The sequence below is a fragment of the Megalobrama amblycephala genome, linkage group LG10 (assembly GCF_018812025.1).
Source record: "Megalobrama amblycephala isolate DHTTF-2021 linkage group LG10, ASM1881202v1, whole genome shotgun sequence".
NCBI classification, from domain to species: domain Eukaryota; kingdom Metazoa; phylum Chordata; class Actinopteri; order Cypriniformes; family Xenocyprididae; genus Megalobrama; species Megalobrama amblycephala.
In genome coordinates, this window is record NC_063053.1 from 3,000,352 (window position 1) to 3,023,128 (window position 22,777).

At 36.9% G+C, this 22,777-nt stretch overlaps 2 protein-coding genes across 6 annotated transcripts in view; both read right to left on the minus strand.

Annotated features, from left to right (window-relative positions):
• Positions 1-1,291: 1,291 nt before the first annotated feature.
• Positions 1,292-17,750, minus strand: LOC125276473 (guanine nucleotide-binding protein G(I)/G(S)/G(O) subunit gamma-4). 2 transcript variants are annotated; one of them, XM_048203962.1, is made up of 3 exons: positions 17,354-17,750; positions 14,508-14,615; positions 1,292-2,200 (listed from the first exon to the last, which is right to left on the minus strand). In XM_048203962.1, the coding sequence occupies exons 2-3, from the start codon at positions 14,604-14,606 to the stop codon at positions 2,072-2,074; spliced, it is 228 nt and encodes a 75-aa protein (XP_048059919.1). In that variant the 5' UTR covers positions 14,607-14,615; positions 17,354-17,750; the 3' UTR covers positions 1,292-2,071. The 2 variants fall into 2 exon arrangements, with proteins under 2 accessions (XP_048059919.1, XP_048059920.1); XM_048203963.1 differs by lacking the exon at positions 17,354-17,750 and adding an exon at positions 15,896-15,942.
• A 1,495-nt stretch (positions 17,751-19,245) lies between these two features.
• The window catches only part of lyst (lysosomal trafficking regulator), a 98,241-nt gene continuing 94,709 nt past the window's right edge, over positions 19,246-22,777 (minus strand). For all 4 annotated transcript variants that reach the window (XM_048203966.1, XM_048203964.1, XM_048203967.1 and 1 more), the window contains 2 exons: positions 21,987-22,058; positions 19,246-21,124 (listed from right to left, as the gene is read on the minus strand). In XM_048203966.1, the coding sequence (XP_048059923.1) occupies positions 20,986-21,124; positions 21,987-22,058 (211 nt within the window). In that variant the 3' untranslated portion in view covers positions 19,246-20,985. The remainder of the gene's footprint in view (positions 21,125-21,986; positions 22,059-22,777) is intronic.

Consider the following 22,777-nt stretch of genomic DNA (forward strand, 5'->3'; position numbering starts at 1 on the left):
ATTCAGAATGAATTTCTCAGGTCTGAAGGGGTTGAAAACTGTATTCACTTTCAGCGCGGTATCCTGTTCTGATTATCACAATGTCACTTGGAAACTGGATTTGATTGATTTGATTGGCCTGAGGTAAAAAAAAATGCTTGAAAGAAAATATCTCAAAAAATGGGAATCATTCTAGTACATGATGCATGACAAGTCAAAAGTTTGGACACATCTGCGCATCCTTCGTTATTTCTTCCGCTCATAAAAGCTGAATTTATGTGAATGAAATATATTAAAAACAGAAATATTGTAAAATCATTCTTTATTACGACTATTATTCAAAAACTACAGAGCCCCGCACATGGAAAAAATAGTGGGCTAAATCATGCGCACGATTTACTAATTTGTTCCCTCGATTTATAAATCGTGCGCAGAATATAGCAAATCGAGGGAATGAAATAGTAAAACATCGGCACGATTTAGCAAATTGAGAGAACGAAATAGTAAAACGTCTGCACGATTTAGCAAATCGAGGGAATGAAATAGTAAAATGTCCGCAAGATTTAGCAAATCGAGGCAACAAAATAGTAAAACGTCTGCACGATTTAGCAAATCGAGGGAATGAAATAGTAAAATGTCCACAAGATTTAGCAAATTGAGAGAACGAAATAGTAAAATGTCCACAAGATTTAGCAAATTGAGAGAACGAAATAGTAAAATGTCCGCAAGATTTAGCAAATCGAGGGAATGAAATAGTAAAACGTCTGCACGATTTAGCAAATCGAGGGAATGAAATAGTAAAATGTCCACAAGATTTAGCAAATTGAGAGAACGAAATAGTAAAATGTCCGCAAGATTTAGCAAATCGAGGGAATGAAATAGTAAAACGTCCGCACGATTTAGCAAATTGAGAGAATGAAATAGTAAAATATCCACAAGATTTAGCAAATTGAGATAACAAAATAGTAAAACATCCGCAAGATTTAGCAAATCGAGGGAACGAAATAGTAAAATGTCCGCAAGATTTAGCAAATCGAGGGAATAAAATAGTAAAATATCCACAAGACTTAGCAAATTGAGAGAACAAAATAGTAAAACGTCCGCAAGATTTAGCAAATCGAGGGAACGAAATAGTAAAATGTCCGCAAGATTTAGCAAATCGAGGGAATGAAATAGTAAAATGTCCGCAAGATTTAGCAAATCAAGGGAATGAAATAGTAAAATGTCCGCACAGGAATGAAATAGTAAAATGTCTGCACAATATAGCAAATCGAGGGAATGAAACAGTAAATCGTGTGCAAGATTTAGCAAATCGAGGGAACGAAATAGTAAAATGTCCGCAAGATTTAGCAAATCGAGGGAATGAAATAGTAAAATGCTGCATAATTTTTTTTTCTTGCATGTCATCTGCGAGGCTCCGTAATAAACAGAAAATAGTCAAGTAATGAAACCTATTGAATAACTTGTATTGATGAAGTGATCAAAAACAAAACTCTTTTATATTTGAGCTTCTTTATCGTTCATCAACCAAATTCATCCTGGGATGCTTTTAAACATGCTTTTATTTCACTATCCACTCCAAAAGTTTGAATGTTTTGATCAAATTTCAGTTTTGTAAACAAATTCAATCAATTTATCACCAATTTCAATTATCAATGCAGAAGCCTTTTCTGAAGATTCGCTCAAGTGTGTCCAAACATTTGACCGGGCAGCGCATATCAAATATAGCATAGTTTTATTAAAAAAATGTCTAAATAACATTATAAAACGGCCACCCGTCAGGGCTTCACATCCTCTGTGGCACATGAAATGAGGCAAAATGGAACAAATACACACATAAAAAATCTCTCTCATCCCATAAGCAGTGAGAAAGGCTGTTCTCTAATTACGAAGCAATAACAAACCTAGTTAACGAGACATGAGATGCTCTGACTGGGTTGCCAGTTAATTGACTTCCCCCCCAAAAACCCCCACAGGCCTCCGGGAGGGGTCGGACCATCAACAGACGCGGCGGCTGCCACTCAAACACAGCTCAACGGCAGCAGCCAGAGACGTGGAAACCTCACGGCAGAACCTGCAGCCCGGCCCGGCCTCAGAGGATGGTGCAGAAGAACTTCTTCTCCCTGAAGGGGTTTTCCGAGGCCGGGACGGGCACGATGAGCGGGTCCTCTCGTATGTGTGCGTCACAGTACGCCATCAGGTCCGCTGCCGCCTTGGACACCTGAGGACACAATCAAGGCAGATTATAAATGTATTCACTTTTGATCAATTCAATTCATCCTTGCTGAATAAAATAAAAAAAAAAATTAATTCTTGAGCAGCAAATCAGCATACTAGAATGATTTCTGAAGACCGGAGTAATGATGTGTTGAAAATTCAGCTTTGATCACAGGAATAAATTACATTTTTCTATATATTTATATTGAAAACAGCCATTTTAAATTCTAATAATGTTTCACTTTTTTATCACATAAATGCAGTATTGGCGAGCAGAAGAGACTTCTTACAAAAACATTAAAACATCTTAAAGATGACAAACTTTTGACTTGTAGTGTATTGCCCAGATGGGACAGAATCCACAAATTTAAAACAGACACTGAGAAAACAGTTAACTGACTGCTGTACATAAATGTTTAGTCTATGCAAAGACCAAAAAAAAAAGAGAAAAGAAAAGAAAAAAAGTTTGAAAGAGGACGATTTTAGTCTGCAAATGTCACGCTGCATAAACATGCCAAAACATGACATTTATCACAGTCCATTATGTTCACTTCTGTTTCTAGGTCTCTCTGTAGAATTTCTGCCTAAAACAACAGACACAAACACACTGGCTCTTTCTGATCTTACAGTCTGATGAAACTAAAAACCATTCATTTCTTATTCAATTTATTCATATTATTTGACAAAAAAAACAGCATTCAGAAATATCCCCCATAGATATTAAAGGGGTTATATGTAAGATTTTTACTTTAATAAAGCATAAAAATACCCCAATTGGTTTGTAGATATTTAGGAAACATGCTAAGTTCACCTACTTGTTTCTCAGAAAGACAATGCTACAGCCAGATATTCTACTTTGAAATGTGCGTTCCGTGTCGGAATGTCTGTCTTTGTTTTGGTCTGTGTGAAACCATGTGCTGCCAGTTTATCCAATAGTATTTCGATATCACAGGTTGCCAGTTGGCGGAAAACACCGCGTATTGTAGCCATAGAAACCAGCAAACAAACTGGGTCAGCGAATCGCAGATTCTACCTGACCATAAAAGTCTCCTCGGCTTTCATTGTCAATTGCGCTCCCTCTTGTTGCGTGTCCTCAAGCTGGCCACCTGCGTCTTTGAACGAGGGGGCGGGGCAAGCAATATTTAGAATTTGGACTGCAGTACCTATTTCGACCACTGGGTGTCATTCCTACATAGAGCCCCATTAAAGGTCCCGTTCTTCGTGATCCCATGTTTCAAACTTTAGTTAGTGTGTAATGTTGTTGTTAGAGTATAAATAAAATCTGTAAAATTTTAAAGCTCAAAGTTCAATGCCAAGCGAGATATTTTATTTAACAGAAGTCGCCTACATTGAACGGCCAGTTTGGACTACATCCCTCTACTTCCTTCTTTAATGACGTCACTAAAACAGTTTTTTGACTAACCTCCGCCCACAGGAATACACAAGAGTTGCGTTTGTAGAGTGTGTTTGTCGCCATGTCGTCGAAACGCTGTTATTTTCATCCCGCAGTCCAATCACCGGGTCTGATTCCGGCTCAAATTGATAGGGTAAAATTAAAGACATGTTTACAATAACACTGAGCGCGTGCATCTCCACGTTATGATAAGAGGCGTGACCTTTCCGGGCAAGATGCGCTAAACTGCTGTCGAATCACAACACAGGAACCGCTGGCACAATCAGAACTCGTTACGTATTTCTGAAGGAGGGACTTCATAGAACAAGGAAGTCATCAGCCCGTTTTTATGACAGTGGAAACAGCGGTATACAGATAAGTAAATTATGTGAAAAATACTGTGTTATTTTACACGCGAAACATGAACACATGTTATATTGCACACTATAAACACAATCAAAGCTTCAAAAAACCACGAAAAACGGGACCTTTAAAAATAATTTAGAAAAAAGTTATTAAATATGTCGTTTTCATCTGATTTGCTAGTTGGTGTCATCGTTTAAACCGCCTATATGTCGGTAATACCGCTGGTTGATTGCTAGGTGGTGCTACTGGATCTTTTTTCATACACAATAACGCAAACAGCTGGATTTTTTCAAAAACTATAAATCAGAAAACATAAATTGCAGTCATATTGTTTAGTTGACCAAATCTCAACAAGCTTTCAGGAATTCCGATAATGGTTTTGCATCCTAAATGCGGCTATACCAATTTCTTTGCATGTTTTGTTCACTGTATTAATATTTTACGCACTTAAGATGTATGTTGTGTAACCAGACCATGACTCACCTACTTTTGCACTGAAAGTTTTGTTTCCTACAATGAAAAAGATTCAGTGGGTGATTGAACTGTCCGAATAAATCAAACTGAATCACGAACCATTTCAGACCACCCGTTTGACCGTTAAAAAAGAGCCGATTAAAATGAGTGATTTACGCACGCCTGGAACCTGGAATTACTGATGCAATGGAATAGCCTACATTTTATTAACTCATTTTGTCATGTCAAGTACCGCTAATACTGATTGTTTCAAAGCAGCTTTACAGAAATAAACAGGAAAATAACTGAATCAATGATAATCAAAGCTGCAAGCAGCATTTACCAGGGTTCAAGCATTTAAGGCCTTTAAGCACATGTACATAAAAAGATATTAGGTTTATTTAGCAAGCATGTAACCACTTGTAGCAAGCATGTAACCAGGAACAGACCATTTTCAGCCAAAACAGGCAATTTATCATTGAAAATATGTTTTTTAAAGCTTTTTAACAGTTATAGCGCCACCTATGGTCCAATCTCCATAAAATTTGGTATGCTTCTTTAGATTCATATGCTGCATGTGCTCACCCAATTTTGTGAAGTTCTGAGTTTTCTTTTAGGATTTATAGGCTTTTGAGTAAATTTTGCCACCCCCATTTTCTAAATGTCCCTGTTATAGCGACCCAAAGGGTAAAGTTCAACTTTTTTTGATAATTATTGATCTAGAGAGTCCAGAGAATTGTCCTGCTCTAGTTTTGTTCTGATCGAGCAAAAAACCTAGGACTAGTTCGCAAAAGTAGGTTTTTCACATATTCACAAATAATTAATGAACGATTTGATTGACGGCAGTGGTTCTTGAGGCAACGTTGTTCAGCATGAGGAGATCTAGCATATGATATGCATATTGTGTGGATCTGTGAAACACCATGTGAATACAGAGGCGTAAAACTCGTTAGCGCCAACTAGTGGCCGATTTCTTTCAAAATTCATTGGCCGATGGCAGCCATGTTTTTTGAGATATGCCAATGTCCTCATAGACTCTCATGCCCCCTTGGACCAAGACACTGCATGCCAAATTTCAAGTCGATCGGACTAACGGTGGCATAATTACAGCTGTTTTAATATTTTTTCAAGTTATAGCGCCACCTAGTGTCCAATCGACGCAATTTTTTTAACGTGACCAATGATTGAGCCCATACACATGTGTACCAAGTTTGGTGCAAATATCTCATTTCGTTCTTGAGTTATAGCCATTTTAGTAAAAGTGGCTCCGCCCTCATCATTTGTTTTGGCGCCCCATAGCAACCATGAATCAAAATTTCAAAATTCTTTTGATAATTATTGATAAGCAGACTGCAGAGAACATTTCTGCACTGGTTTGTTTCCGATTGTGTCAAAAACCTAAGACTTTCGCAAAAGTAGTTTTTTCAAAAAACCCAAAATACCCGAAAATTTCAGTAGTTCAGGAGTTATGAGCCATTTTGTACTTTTGACTGCTGTAGCGCCCCCTTCAGGCTGATTGGGACGAGCCTTGGTGATGTTGTAGGCGGTATGAGTACTACCAACCCTCAAAGTTTCAAGTCTCTACGACTTACGGTTTGGTCTGCCCGATCACTTTTAGGGGAAAATGCTGATTATTGGAAAATGTAACAATTACAATAGACAAATTAATAAGACAAATTCGACAAAAATAAAGTCGTCAGTGTTGATTCAGTTCAGTACAATAACTGTAAAGTTAATCAATTATGAAACAAGTTCAATTCAGCTATAAGCAGCTCTACAGATGACAATAGTGTGATTATACAGCTTGAGTCAGTTCAATATTGATTCAGTTCAGTTCAATAACAGTGTCGATGTTGCAAAGTCAATCAAATTCGAATCATTAAGTGTCTTTTAAACCCCAGCTGAGCAAGCCAAAGGAGGCAGTGGCAAGGAACCCAAACTCCATCAGGTGACAGAAATGTGTTGTTTATCAGTAGCAGAGGCTGGATGCGTGTGGTCCAGTGAAGAGTTGATTCATGTGAGAGCTGATGATGAGGAGGGACGCAGCTGTCGGAGGGGAAGCAGTGAGTTTCAGCGGTGTGTATGACGCTCACAGCCAGATGGTGCAAAAGTGCCACTGACAAACACACATCACACTGAACAAACAAACTACATTTCCCTTCTTCCCGCTCCTGGAGTGCAGTGGAAAACTCATATCAAAGTAGCACAGTTTTACTACATGCTTTTGGACATATGTAAATCATTCTGTGGTGCGAGCAATGCCATGGGTTTGAATCCCAGGGAGTGCATGAACCGTTGCTTTGGATTAATGTATGTAAAAATGTGTCAAAATACCACAGTATATGTGTAAACCTCAATCCCCTGATCTCAAGAGGTGAATGGCACTAGAGACTGTGGTCTTTAACCTCCTTGTTAGAGGGCCCGCCTCTCATGTGGGGGACCCGGGTTCGAGTCCCGCTTAGAGCGGGCGGTTCGAACAGGAGGGGTTACATGTGCATCTAAATCTATCACAGTACTATTATATAAGGCAGGGTTTCCTAAACTCAGGCGGTTTGCCAGTTGATGAAAAGAAAATAAGTAATTAAATCATAAAAATGATAAACAATAAATCCCTAATCCTTAATATACACAACCAGACAAAATTCTGGAATAATATTTTCATGTTTTTGAAAGAAGGCTGCATTTATTTGATCAAAAACACATTAAAAACAGGAATATATTGAAAAGTTTGGGGTAAGAAAGATTAAAAAAAACAAGAAATTAGTATTTTCATTCAGCAAGGATGCATTAAATTGATCAAAATTGACAGTAAAGACATTTATAATGATACAAAAGATTTCTATTTTAAATAAATGCTGTTCTTTTGAACTTTCTATTCATCAAAGAATCCTGAAAAATAGAATGTTTCACTGTTTACACAAACATTGATAATAATCAGAAATTTTCTTGAGCAGCAAATCAGCATATTAGAATGATTTCTGAAGGATCATGTGACTCTGAAGACTGGAGTAATGATGCTGAAAATTCAGCTTTGATCACAGGAATAAATTACACTTTACTATATATTCACATAGAAAACAGTTATTTTAAATTGTAATAATATTTCAGAATTTTTACTGTAATTTTGATCACTTAAATGCAGCTTTGGTGAGCAGAAGAGAAAACATCTTTATTCCAAACTTTTGAATGGTACTTTAAGGGAAACCGCTGCATGGTTTAAAAGCATCATTTGATGGTAAAGCATGTAAACGTCCGCAGTAAAAGTGTCACGTCGAGCCCTAATGGACTCTTCCAGTACTCACAGAAGGACTTATGAGCTGCGGCCGCTGTGGGTTTACTGTCGAGTCTGTAATTACAGCACATGAGCCGCTGATGAACGAGCCACACTAATTAACACATATCACATTCCACTGTGTGATTGAGGAATTAATTAAAGCGACGAACCTCCAATCAAACCGGCCACCTCTCTCCCGCGTCCTCCTGCATTCAACAATACAGTAAAAATAATATTGTGAAATATTATTACAATTTAAAAGAAGTTTTCAATTGTAGTATATTGTAAAATGTAATTTATTCCTGTGATCAAAGCTGAATTTTCAGCATCATTACTAGTTAAACTAAATGACTTTAGTTCGCTCTCAAAGTTAATTTCTTACAAAACACAACATCATTTACAGTAATGAAGATGTGACGCTCCTCTCTGTCTGCTGACACTGATGAATCAAGCAGAGAATCCTATAAAACTTTTTGCTTTGCCAAAAAGTGACCTTTGTGTTGCAATAATGGGACGCCGCAAGACACGAGCGCTCGAGCACATGAGACGCCTCGCAGGAGTTAGATGAGAAGAAGCTTTCTATTAATTATGTTGGGAATCTGTATGTTAGTTTTTATGACATGGGAAAGTGGACAGAAAGAATAAGTCAATTCACATAATCATGACTGTCTTTTACAAACTTATAATCACATGAAATCAAAACAGACTCTGTTTGCTTTCTTAATTCACGTGTCTGGTGAATGATTCATCAGCGCATGTTATTCTAAAAGAAAAGTTTTTACAATAACATGCACTGATAAGGCATTCACCATATACATACATACATACATACACAGGTTTGTTTTTGTGAATTGTGGAGACATTCAATAGGCATAATGGTTTTTATACTGTATTATACTGTTTTCTATCGCCCTACACTACCCCTACTCCTAAACTTACCCATCACAGGAAACTGCACATTTTACTTTCTCAAAAAAACTCATTCTGTATGATTTATAAGCCTTTTGAAAAATGGGGACATGGGGTGTACTCACTTTTGTGGCCAGCGGTTTAGACATTAATGGCTGTGTGTTTAGTTATTTTGAGGGGACAGAAAATGTACACTGTTATACAAGCTGTACACTCACTACTTTACATTGAAGCAAAGTGTCATTTCTTCAGTGTTCTTTCTATCCATCTATCAATCTATTTTACTCGCAATTGCGAGATATAAAGTCAGAATTGAGTGATATAAAGTCAGAATTGCGAGTTATAAAGTCAGAATTACGAGAAAAAGTCAGAATTGTGTGATATAAAGTCAGAATTGTGAGAAAAAAAGTCAGAATTGTGAGTTATAAAGTCAGAATTGCAAGATATAAAGTCAGAATTGTGAGATATAAAGTCAGAATTGGAGATATAAAGTCAGAATTGCGAGAAAAAAGTCAGAATTGCGAGTTATAAAGTCAGAATTGTGTGATATAAAGTCAGAATTGCGAGAAAAAGTCAGAATTGAGTGATATAAAGTCAGAATTGCGAGAAAAAGTCAGAATTGAGTGATATAAAGTCAGAATTGTGTGATATAAAGTCAGAATTGCGAGTTTGTCTTTTTTCTCGCAATTCTTACATTATATCTCGCAATTGTGACTTTTTTCTCGTAAGTCTGACTTTATATCTCGCAATTCTGACTTTATATCACACAATTCTGACTTTATATCACTCAATTCTGACTTTATATCACTCAATTCTGACTTTATATCACTCAATTCTGACTTTATATCACTCAATTCTGACTTTATAACTCACAATTCTGACTTTATATCACTCAATTCTGACTTTATATCACTCAATTCTGACTTTATATCACTCAATTCTGACTTTATATCACTCAATTCTGACTTTTTTCTCTTAATTCTGACTTTATATCTTGCAATTCTGACTATATCTCACAATTCTGACTTTATATAACAATTCTGACTTTATATCACTCAATTCTGACTTTATATCTCGCAATTCTGACTTTATATCTCACAACTCTGACTTTATATCTCGCAATTCTGACTTCATATCTCACAATTCTGACTTTATATCACTCAATTCTGACTTTTTTCTCTTAATTCTGACTTTATATCTCGCAATTCTGACTTTATATCTCACAATTCTGACTTTATATCACTCAATTCTGACTTTATATCACTCAATTCCGACTTTATATCTCACAATTCCGACTTTATATCTCACAATTTTGACTTTATATCTCACAATTCTGACTTTATATCTCACAATTCTGACTTTATATCACTCAATTCTGACTTTTTCTCACAATTCTGACTTTATATCACTCAATTCTGACTTTATATCACTCAATTCTGACTTTATAACTCACAATTCTGACTTTATATCACTCAATTCTGACTTTTTCTCACAATTCTGACTTTATATCACTCAATTCTGACTTTATATCACTCAATTCTGACTTTATATCACTCAATTCTGACTTTATAACTCACAATTCTGACTTTATATCACTCAATTCTGACTTTTTCTCACAATTCTGACTTTATATCACTCAATTCTGACTTTATATCACTCAATTCTGACTTTATATCACTCAATTCTGACTTTATATCACTCAATTCTGACTTTTTTCTCTTAATTCTGACTTTATATCTTGCAATTCTGACTATATCTCACAATTCTGACTGTATATCTCACAATTCTGACTTTATATCTCACAATTCCAACTTTATATCTCACAATTCTGACTTTATATCACTCAATTCTGACTTTTTCTCACAATTCTGACTTTATATCACTCAATTCTGACTTTATAACTCACAATTCTGACTTTATATCACTCAATTCTGACTTTATATCACTCAATTCTGACTTTATATCTCACAATTCTGACTTTATATCACTCAATTCTGACTTTTTTCTCTTAATTCTGACTTTATATCTTGCAATTCTGACTATATCTCACAATTCTGACTTTATATAACAATTCTGACTTTATATCACTCAATTCTGACTTTATATCTCGCAATTCTGACTTTATATCTCGCAATTCTGACTTTATATCTCGCAATTCTGACTTTATATCTCACAATTCTGACTTTATATCTCACAATTCTGACTTTATATCTCGCAATTCTGACTTTATATCTCACAATTCTGACTTTATATCTCACAATTCTGACTTTATATCTCACAATTCTGACTTTATATCTCACAATTCTGACTTTATATCTCGCAATTCTGACTTCATATCTCACAATTCTGACTTTATATCACTCAATTCTGACTTTTTTCTCACAATTCTGACTTTATATCTCGCAATTCTGACTTTATATCTCACAATTCTGACTTTATATCTCGCAATTCTGACTTTATATCTCGCAATTCTGACTTTATATCTCACAATTCCAACTTTATATCTCACAATTCTGACTTTATATCACTCAATTCTGACTTTTTCTCACAATTCTGACTTTATATCTCGCAATTCTGAGAAAAAAGTCAGAATTGTGAGATAAAGTCACAATTACCATTTTTATTTTTTATTTCAAGGCAGAAACAAGCTTCCATACTATTTATTTATACATGCATAAAAAAATACAAATTATGTACTTAAATGATATGATGTGAAGTACATTAGAAGTAAATACAGGTTGTAAATGTGATTGTAAATTTCAAACACAGCATTAAAGATTCTTTTTACATTGATTCAATAGGAAATCTATCTCCTTAGAGATTGCTTCCCAAAATATATTCCAGTGTTTAAAAGGCAGAAATAAGACAGAGGTCATATCTGATGTCACTCAGAAAATATCTGCCATCTGCAGAATGATGCAAAAGCAGGCGGTGTACGGCGGGCAGATGAGAAAGAAACCTCTGCAGAATTGTCCAATCCATCTTTCTTCCCGACTAAAAGGCCACAGCTGAGCCCGTGCTCCTCTAAACGCTCGCTCTGTCTCTGTTGCTATACCCATTTCTCCATCCCTTGGGTTTACAGGCGAGATCCTTCGCCAAACCGCCACCTAACTACAGCTAATAGCCACATTAAGCTTCCTTAAAACGGTTACTGAGTCTTCTGGGCACATTAGTGCAGATAACGAAGCGATTTCACTGCAGGCCGTTTGACAAACATCTCCAGATGCTGCTGTCACCACATGTCATATAAGATGACATATGAAATATGAATTATAAGTAAGCAGGCCATTGATTTGCAGTACAAATCTGCACTTTTAGGGCGTTAATGAAGAGACACTAGATGGGTTAAATTAGCTTGAGGTGTGTCAGTTTCACTGACGCTTTCAAATCATTGATCTGTTTTCTGACATGTCAACTTCACAAGTTTGGGGGCGGGACTTTCTGTTTGGAAACAATCACTATTTTTGGCCAAATGCAAAACTTACAGTCAACATGAAACATGAAGTGCACTCAAAAAATATTTAGGGCTAAATTTAAGATTTAAGTATTTGAATTGCATATAAAATGTCCATGCATTTGAATTACACCAAATAAACTTATTTGTCATTCACACATAAATGAAACAGGTCAGATTTCTGTAATAGCACTAATAAATTAAATGTGTTTTAAATACAAACCAAATTTATTTATCACCAATCAATCAGATGTGTTTCAATGCCGCACATTTTAACTAAGTGAATATTGCTTGTTTCACAGCTAGTCATATTTTATTTAAATATAATTGTTTCACAATGAACAGAGTAATTTGGTGCATACTGAAAATATGATATTTAAATAAAATCAAATAGATGTAAATAGTTTTTAAAGTGCATAAATCTGACCTGTTTCATTTCTGTATGACTGACAAATATGCATTAAGTTTATTAGTTTATGTTAAAACTTTGTAATCAAAATGTATGGAAAATGTATATGCTATTCAAATACATAAATCCTAAATTTAGGCCTAAATATTTAGAGTAATAGAGTTTTCTTACTTCCTTAATCTGATGTATTTTCAATTGAAACAGGATATTTAACAAAAAAAGAAGATATTATCCATCAATAAATGATTGGATGTTGAAAAGGAAGTTTTGAAGTTTCAATGACGTCAATTAAAAAGAAAGTTGCACTCTCTGTAATGCATTTGGTGCTTTTTTTCACTGATTAATCATTCACAATTTGTGTTTGCATGTATTGCCACACCAGCTTCATGACATAAATTAATCAAAAATTCAATAATATTCAGCTTATAAAAAACCCAAAGAGTTCTGTACAACACAACAACTCTCTAAAAGATTCTTTAGTTGTACTTTTTTCCCCCCAGTTTTCCTGGGTCCATCTTACAAAACAAGTCTTTAAATCATTGGCAATAAGGCATTGATTATATTTGACTTTTTTAACTTTAGTTAGTGTGTAATGTTGCTGTTTGAGCATAAACAACATCTGGAAAGTTACGACACTCAAAGTTCAATGCAAAGGGAGAGATTTTCTTTTACAGAAATCGCTTTTTAAAGGTCCCGTTTTTCGTGTTTTTTTGAAGCTTTGATTGTGTTTATAGTGTGCAATATAACATGTGTTCATGTTTCGCGTGTAAAAAAACACAGTATTTTTCACATAATTTACTTATCTGTATACCGCTGTTTCCACTGTCATAAAAACGGGCTGATGACTTCCTTGTTCTATGAAGTCCCTCCTTCAGAAATACGTAACGAGTTCTGATTGTGCCAGCGCTTCCTGTGTTGTGATTCGACAGCAGTTTAGTGCATCTTGCCCGGAAAGGTCACGCCTCTTACCATAACGTGGAGATGCACGCGCTCAGTGTTATTGTAAACATGTCTTTAATTTTACCCTATCAATTTGAGCCGGAATCAGACCCGGTGATTGGACTGCGGGATGAAAATAACAGCGTTTCGACGACATGGCGACAAACACACTCTACAAACGCAACTCTTGTGTATTCCTGTGGGCGGAGGTTAGTCAAAAAACTGTTTTAGTGACGTCATTAAAGAAGGAAGTAGAGGGATGTAGTCCAAACTGGCCGTTCAATGTAGGCGACTTCTGTTAAATAAAATATCTCGCTTGGCATTGAACTTTGAGCTTTAAAATTTTACAGATTTTATTTATACTCTAACAACAACATTACACACTAACTAAAGTTTGAAACATGGGATCACGAAGAACGGGACCTTTAAGGACTACAACAAACAGCTGGTAGGGACTACAACAAGCTTCTTCCTGGTTTAATGACATCACAAACACTAAAATTTGCATAAACCCTGCCCCCGAGAATACACAACAAAGGGGGCGGGGCCATGTTGAGCTGCTTTAGAGAAGAGGAAGAGTTGTTGTAGTAGAGTGTTGTTGACATGCCGTCATTTTACGCCGGACTGCTTCACAAACGAGGGTCAATTCAACACAAAAGATGAACATGACGGCACATGCTAGTGGATGAGTTGAATCAACTCCACAGCAACTACATAAATTTATCCACTAACCATTCAGAAACGTCTAAAAGTTGTAACTTCTTCCTGAGTCTCTCCATCAGTGTCGACTCCGGTTTGAACAATGTAAGGCTGAACACTTTCATCATTTTGGCTGCGTGAGATTCTCCAGCTTTGTTGCTGTTGAGCTGTTAAAGCTCCGCCCTCTTCTGGAAAGGGGGCGGGGAGCAGCAGCTCATTTGCATTTAAAGGGACACACACAAAAACGGCGTGTTTTTGCTCACACCCAAATAGGGGCAAATTTGACAAGCTATAATAAATGATCTGTGGGGGATTTTGAGCTGAAACTTCACAGACACATTCTGGAGACACCAGAGACTTACATTACATCTTGTGTTTTAGGTCCCCTTTAAAATAAACACAAACACACACAGACCTTTATCCTGTCCATGCAGGCCTCCATCTTCAGCTGCTCCACGGCTTTCCGGGCCTGAGAGATGCTGGCGGTGCTGTTATTGGCCATTCCGTCCTTCATGATTGAGTCCTGCACGCAGAACACATGACAGCGTGAGAAATGCACACGCTCGTACTTCTGTACTTCTATAGCACAGCTGACTCATGCAGGTGAAACTGTCACAAACTCCAGAGGTGGACGATCACAACCCCATCATTATCAACAGAAGGGGAAAATGAGATCTTGCATGAATGAAAATGTATGACTGTATTCCCTACTGTGACGTATATTCGAGTAAAACGGCTTCTGGTGCTGGTTGCATAAACATAACCATTTAAGACTGTGTCTTAAAGGGTTAGTTCACCCAAAAATGAAATTTCTGTCATTTATTACTCACCCTCATGTCGTTCCACACCTGTAAGACCTTCGTTCATCTTCAGAACACAAATTAAGATATTTTTGATGAAATCTGAGAGGTATATGACAATATAATCAACACTTTCAAGGTCCAGAATATACCTCTCGGACTTTATCAAAAATATCTTAATTTGTGTCTGAAGATGAATGAAGGTCTTACAGGTGTGGAACAACATGAGGGTGAGTAATTAATGACAGAAATTTCATTTTTGGGTGAACTAACCCTTTAAGTACTAGTATGACCAACTAGCAGATAGTCAAGGGGCAATCAGTATCAAATTAGACCAATCTACATTTTTATGTAACTGACTTAAAACAGTTATGAACAGTCTTAAAGAAAAAATGTGATGAGTAACTTGTAAGACTAAGCTTTACAGTTTATAACAAGAACAAAAGTAGGGCGGGGCTTGATTTTGTCAGTGTGGAATTGATTGGATGGTTGTGGTTTTCTATTGGTGGATCTCATGTGAGTGACAGGTTGCCCCGCCCTCGTCATCAGAGAAGAGATGTCGCTGCAAGAGGGAGGGGAAGTTATTTTTTATGATTAAGATAAAGATTACAAGGCACATTAATTTAAAACAATAATGATGTGCACGGATAAATCGTTTATAATAAACACTGCAATATTCTATAAAAAAATTAAAATAAATTGTCACTTTTTTATTTCATGGTGACATTAATGTACATGTAAATTTAAAAGTACTATGGTACTACCATCTGATAGCAACACTTTAATTTCGGTTTTACCGAATGACGATATTTTCAATCAATGCTAACAGGCTGATATCTAGCAAAAGGACAATTAAACATTTTATATTTAGTACAAGTTTTTAAAATATTACAACATTTTCCATGTTTTATAGCGGTTGCACCGAATGACCTGATGTTTCGGGACATGCGTATGATCAAGAGAAAACATGAATTTATCAAATAGTTAAGAGAGAGTTAGTTACTTTGCTTCACGACCATGTGGTCCTTTGCAGGTGTCTGAATGATGTCACATCCTGTCACATGATATTGACCACATGACTTGATCCAAAATGGTCCCTTTATATTGGTTACTCCGAATGACATCAATGAAATTCATTTTTCTGGACATTATTTCTCATAACAAAGCAACGACTTCTACACATAATTTTAATATAATTTTGCACCATGTTGATATATGATGTTATAAAATCATGCCAGAATAAAAAATATATACATTTATTACATTAATAAGATATTTTAATCACAAATGAATGGTTGGACAGTTAAACCAAATGACACTTCAAAACATTTAAAATACCTTTATATGAAGCAAAATATAATTAAAACCTTTTGGATTCAATAAAAGTAGATCTACCTTACATACTTTGGATGTCATATATATATATATTTTTTTTTTCATTATCATTAAGGCCTTTGGACAAAAAATATGTATATATATTTATATTCACTATAAACATTTTTAAGGATTTTATTACTTTCCACAAATTCTCCAGAACTATAAATCACCATCATTTTACGATTCCCTGACATTTCCAGGCTTCCCATTCTGTGCAACATGTTTTTGCTGGGTTAAACACAATCACATTTCTCAAGTCTATGCCAACGCTGTGATATAACAGCTCCAAAAACACCTGTCAAAACAGGTCAGAGGAGCAGCTATGAATTATAGAGGTTATTTTTTATTATTTTCACACATAAATCACTACACAGCAGTAAAGTGAATCTCAACAGAACAAGAGCCTTTTAACCCTCAGTGCATCATGTTCATGTACATACATTCAGTGCTGAATAAAGGCCAGAAACAACCATTGCACTAGGTGAATTTCAATCTAGTCATTCAGCATTATAGAAATAAACCATTATTCACTTATAATGCTCGTTATTTGTAGGCGACATGTGACAAAATCTAGAATCAGCAAAAACACACGAGGGTCGTGATTATTATTCCTCCATCCATCCATTCATACATTCATGCATTCATCCATTCAAGGCCATTCCGTGAATTATCATAGAGCTCGTGAAGCTGAACATCTTTTCGATTCTCGCATTTCGATTTAAAGGCGGAATTCCATCCGAAGGAATTAAACGCCCAAGAGACTCGAGCGCGTCCATCTTTCGCTCTCACGCGCTTCTGGTCATTCCAGCAGCATTCCCAAATAACCTGCGGGATCCATCCATCCATCCATCATCCTTCATCCCAAATCTACAGCACGAGCGCGTTTATATTCGACTGCTGCCTCTCGTATTGACCATAAGATAACAAGAGGAGCCGCTGCCCATAAAGACGCGTTCGCGTCAGGAACGCTGGAAATGTTACAAATGTTGCACTCAAACGTTCCAAAAATTACGCAATAGAACATAGAATCTGCGTAACGAGCACAAATACCTGGCGAAGCAAAGGAACGCGTGTTAACACCCACCTGAAGTGTGTCAGTGGTCAGACTTCAGAATGTGGCTCGACTCCACCCGAACGCGACGAGGAAAAACCCGCAACACCTCACACGGTCACCGTCCGCTCGCGTGCATCCGCCAAACGCCGTTAAACGTCGAGTATTTCCCCGGTTTCTGCTCTGGTGGTTGATTCGGTGTCGGTTCATGAGATGTGAGGGGAACCTCGATGTGACGCACAAACGCGCGCGAGGAGGATGCAGGTGTCACTGCGCCTTTAAGAAATCGGCGTTCGCTCCGGTATAGGTGTATTATCAGATGATGTTTAGTATCGCTGGAGGATCACTAGGGCTCATTCTGCAGGGCGCATCAGAGGCACGTGAGGTTTCCCTGCTTAATGTGACATCACCGGGTCTCCCAGTCACCGAGGTGACGTAACCGCCTCCAAAACACTCGCACTGTGACGTAACACAGATGTTGAGCGCTTATTCTCGCAATTATAGTTTTTTTTAACTAATAAAATAGACACATGTAGTTGGGAACTTGCTCGAACCAGCTTACTTTTAGAATACAATAGGAAATAATAGAACTGGTAACGGAATAATACACAACATAATAGAACTGAGCAATATAGAATATTGGGATCTAAGGTTCCATTAAGAACCTTTAACATCCATGGAACCTTTAAATTACACAAAAGGTTCTTTAAAGTATTAAAATGGCTCTTTTAAAGTCCCTCTGTGGTGAAAATCAAGTTTTTAATGTTGTTTATATGTATATGTGGTGTTTTTAATATGATTTTGTATGGTTTGTCTTAAAGCATAAGTCAGCACACCATTAATGAGTGTTTTCTCCTTGAAACTGCAGTGAAAAAAGACCCACGGTTTGAAATCGCTGACATCACAAACTACATTTTAACCTTTGGCATATCATTAACAGCGAACTAGTCGAGAGAAGCCTATATTTTTCTGTTGATATGAAAAATCATGTAGATTTAGCAGTATGGCGGGTGTATGATGCATATTACGATGTAATGATGAACTATATGCCTTTCTACACTGATGTTGTTGCAAGTGTTTGTAAGGATACTGATGGTTAGAAGTCAGCTGACATTAGCATCACATTATTAGCTGTTTGATAACAGTCATGCAAAAGGCTAATCGTATTAATTACCGTATGTGTCCGACGTTGTAAAGAGCGATACAATTGTGCAGTGTTTACCTCAGTAAGTTGACCAAGTGGATCTCTGAGCAGGCATGAGCGAGTGGAGGCGGAGCTAATTTGCATATTAATTGATCCGCGTATATTAAATGAGGCAAGGGTGTAGAGTTACATTCAAGCTATTTTAAGGCTTAAAAAAATTTACAGGAAAAAAAACATTTAAATATGTAATTTTGGTGATCAAAGATGACTTTAAAGGGTTAGTTCACCCAAAAATGAAAATAATGTCATTTATTATACATGCCGTTCCACACCCGGAAGACCTTTGTTTATCTTCGGAACACAAATTAAGATATTTTTGATGAAATTCGATGGCTCAGTGAGGCCTGCATTGACAGCAATGACATTTCCTCTCTCAAGATCCATTAATGTACTAAAAACATATTTAAATCAGTTCATGTGAGTACAGTGGTTCAATATTAATATTATAAAGTGACAAGAATATTTTTGGTGCACCAAAAAACCCCCAAATAATGACTTATATAATGATGGCCGATTTCAGAACACTGCTTCATGAAGTTTCGGAGCTTTATGAATCTTTTGTGTCAAATCATGATTCGGATCGCGTGTCAAACTGCTGAAATCACGTGACTTTGGATTGAAAGGTTCTTTAGGGAACCAAAAAAATTGCTGCAAAATCTTTATTTTTAACATCGTACATGAGAAACAAGTGCAACAAAACTGAACCAAAATTTCTTGAATATTTATATTTATATTATATAGGTGACATTTTATTATATATTTCATAAATACAAAAAATTTTAGAAATGTCCCAGCCAGGCCTTGGTGAACATATCAATCTTAAATTACATAAACCACTGTTAATTCAACAATAAGCCTTTTCGTGATACAAATCCACACGTCTTGCTTTACAAACTCACACAACGACACTAACATCAATCTCTTTCTGAGGGAACTGCAAACATGACAATACTGTGCACAATAATTAAGAGATATACATATGTAATGCAAGCATGGAGAACATTCAAAAAAACATAAAACAACCACATAACTTAGGAGGGCTCTGTAAACACCAGATGATTCTCCCTAACTAGTTGACGAAACACCTTCCATTGAAGTGCTGGCGTTCTCTGGATTTGCATTGACGGTGAATAACTTCATTCAAACTTTGCGATACACGTGTTTGATGCTTCTGAAAATAATGCAAAACAAAGCTGTAGTGGGGGAAAAGGTGAAAGCATTCCCTTTCTGGTAAACACTAAAATGTAAGACAAGCTAATTAAATTAGTTGCAATGTAAGACTCGTACAAAGGAGAAAATAACAAACACATAAAGGCAAACAACACTCTGGATCATGTTTATATAACGAACGCTCGTTTCCTCCACATTTAAGGCTGGCCGACGCTTAAGACTTCAAGAGCATGAGATTCCTGTGAGATTGTGAATGTATGTACGGGAGATTGTAATTTTTCAGGGAAATAGCTTTGCATTTGTACAGTAATCAGGATGTTTTTATTGCAACCAAAAACATTTCAAATTGTAAAAAATCACCCATAAATTAGTCAGAATGGTCCTAAAGGTAAATTTGACTAAACTTTCAATTGTTTCTCTGATGTTAGATAATGCTTGAGCGATCACAACATGCAAAACATCTAATTTGTCACACAACTGAACTGTATAGAACAGAAGGAAAGCATGTTTTTAATGAATTAATATGAATTTGATGCGCTTATTCACTGGCATCTGGGCTGTTTGGGTTGAGTTGGTGGAATAAAAACAATAAATATTTGCAAGGTTTTGATGCACGACCACCTTCGACATTCACTACATCTTATAATGAAGAACAAGAAACGGACGTTTAGATGTGGCTTTCATCCTTGTTTGAGAATAAATATATCAATGAGAAGTTTAACAAGGCATTGCGTGCACACATTCAATCTGCCGCCGCATGTCACTCATGCGAGAGTCCGACACGCGAGCATGCCTGCGAAAACATCCTGCGTGAATTACGAATGCAGACGGTAGTGTTTGGATTATTTCAGTCTGATTTCTATTCTCAGGACAGCGGCGGGTGGGCGAGACAAGGGACATAATGAAGGAAAGAGAAACAGGCCTTCAAATGTTTGGTCTGGGTGGACCAGACTGTAGCAGCTTTCAAAATCAAACATCACGAAATCACAAACAAATCAGTCGAATGAAACACAAAACAAACAAAGATAACGAAAAGAAATGACAGGGGGAAAAGGCCTGCGTTCGCTCTGCCTCACGACCCCCGAGATCTGCACGCGACATCCGTTCTTTATGATACAGTAGCTTGTAGCACAGCATAAAGTGCCGTGCATTCCCGTGACGTATCAGGGGGCGGATACTGTGATGGTCATGGGCGGGGCTTTGTGCATGCTGGCTCCTCCTCTTCCTGGGTCAGCGGGGTCGCTCACAGCGTCCGTTCTGTGCGGGTAACGAGGCCGCGTCAGCGCGGGAGTCAGCCTGCAGCATAGCTGCTGAGAAAAGAGTAAAACATGGGCAGCTTCATGCGCTGCTGGTCTCGTCGACACCACGCGATCACAGTGCCCTCGCTGTTGGCCGTGTACAGGTGGTGTCCGTCACACGAGAATGTGAGGCTGAAAGAGAATCAAGCAGGAAACGTTATTAAGCACATGATCATCAGGAACAGGAAATGCATTTAAATATTTGGATGTGCAAAGAAGTCTCTTCTGCTCACCAAGGCTGCATTTATTTGATCAAAACTACAGTAAAAATTTTGAAATATTATTATAATTTAAAAGAGCTGTTTTCTATGTGAATATATGTTAAAATGTAATTTATTCCTGTGATCAAAGCTGAATTTTCATCATCATTACTCCAGTCTTCAGTGTCACATGATCCTTCAGAAATCATTCTAATATGATGATTTGCTGCTCAAGAAACATTTCTGATTATTATCAGTGTTAATTATCAATTGTGCTGCTTCAGATTTTTTGGAAACCATGATACACTATGATTCAAAGTTTTGAGGTAAACAAGATTTAAATATATTAATAATGCTTTTATTCAGCAATGACACATTAAATTGATCAAAAGTGACATTAAATACATTCATAATGTTACAAAAGATTCTATTTCAAATAAATGCAGTTCTTTCTATTCAAAGAATCCTGAAAATGGTTTTCACACAAATATTAAGCTGCAAAAACCATAATTAACAATTGAGCATCAATAATAATGGTTCATAACTAATAGTTAATCAGCATATTAGAATGATTTCTGAAGGATCATGGGACAATGAAGACTGGAGTAATGATGCTGAAAAAGAAATAAATTACATTTTAAAATATATTCCACAATATTACTGTTTTTACTGTATTATTGTTCAAATAAAATCTTAATTACTCCAAACTCATGATTAGTTCTGGTAGTACATGCAACTTTTCTAATCAAGATATAATAAATCTGTGTGACATCATATGAGGTACAAGTGCGTACCTTATGATAGGCCTGTTGGATTTTGGGAAGGTGATCTCTCTGACTGGCTTCAGGTCCCATGTGCTCCACAACCTGAGCGTAAGCGTGGACCAGAGAGAAGAAGAAGTAGAGAATGAAATATGATGACAGAGAAGAGGAAAGGAAAGCACCAATAAGAGTCTTAAAACACAATGCATTCTGTCGTTTTTATTAGGGTTGTTCCGATTCCGATACTAGTATCGGAAATACCTCCGATACCACAAAAATTTCTGGCATCGGTATCGGCGAGTATTTAAACTCACGTACCGATCCGATACCATTTTCTTAAACAATACCTAGTTGTGCCCGCTATCTTTGCTTAACGCAGCAAATCGGAAATCAATTCTTCTTCGCGGCTCAGAATGCAAACACAGGAAGTTGTGCTGTGTTGCCACAAGCAACCACTGTTTAGAGCAGCGGAGAAGTAAAAACGCGCTAGCAGTATGTCTGCTGTTTGGCACTATTTCAGACCAGTAAAACGGCGACATGTCTCATATGCAATGCTGCAATTTCAAGTGGCACAAGTATTGGCAACTTTAACACAAATAACTTAATAAAGCATTTGAAGACGCGTCACCCCGCGCAACACGATGGTTATATAAAGGCTAATGCTGCGTTCACACCAGACGCGAATGAAGCGATAAGCGCGAGTGATTTATGTTAAGTCAATGCAAAGACGCGAATTGACTCCCTGTGGCGCGATTCGCGTGAATGACGCGGTGCAAATTGAGCGATTCGGGCGTTTGACGCGCTTAAGATGGAGAAGGATGAGG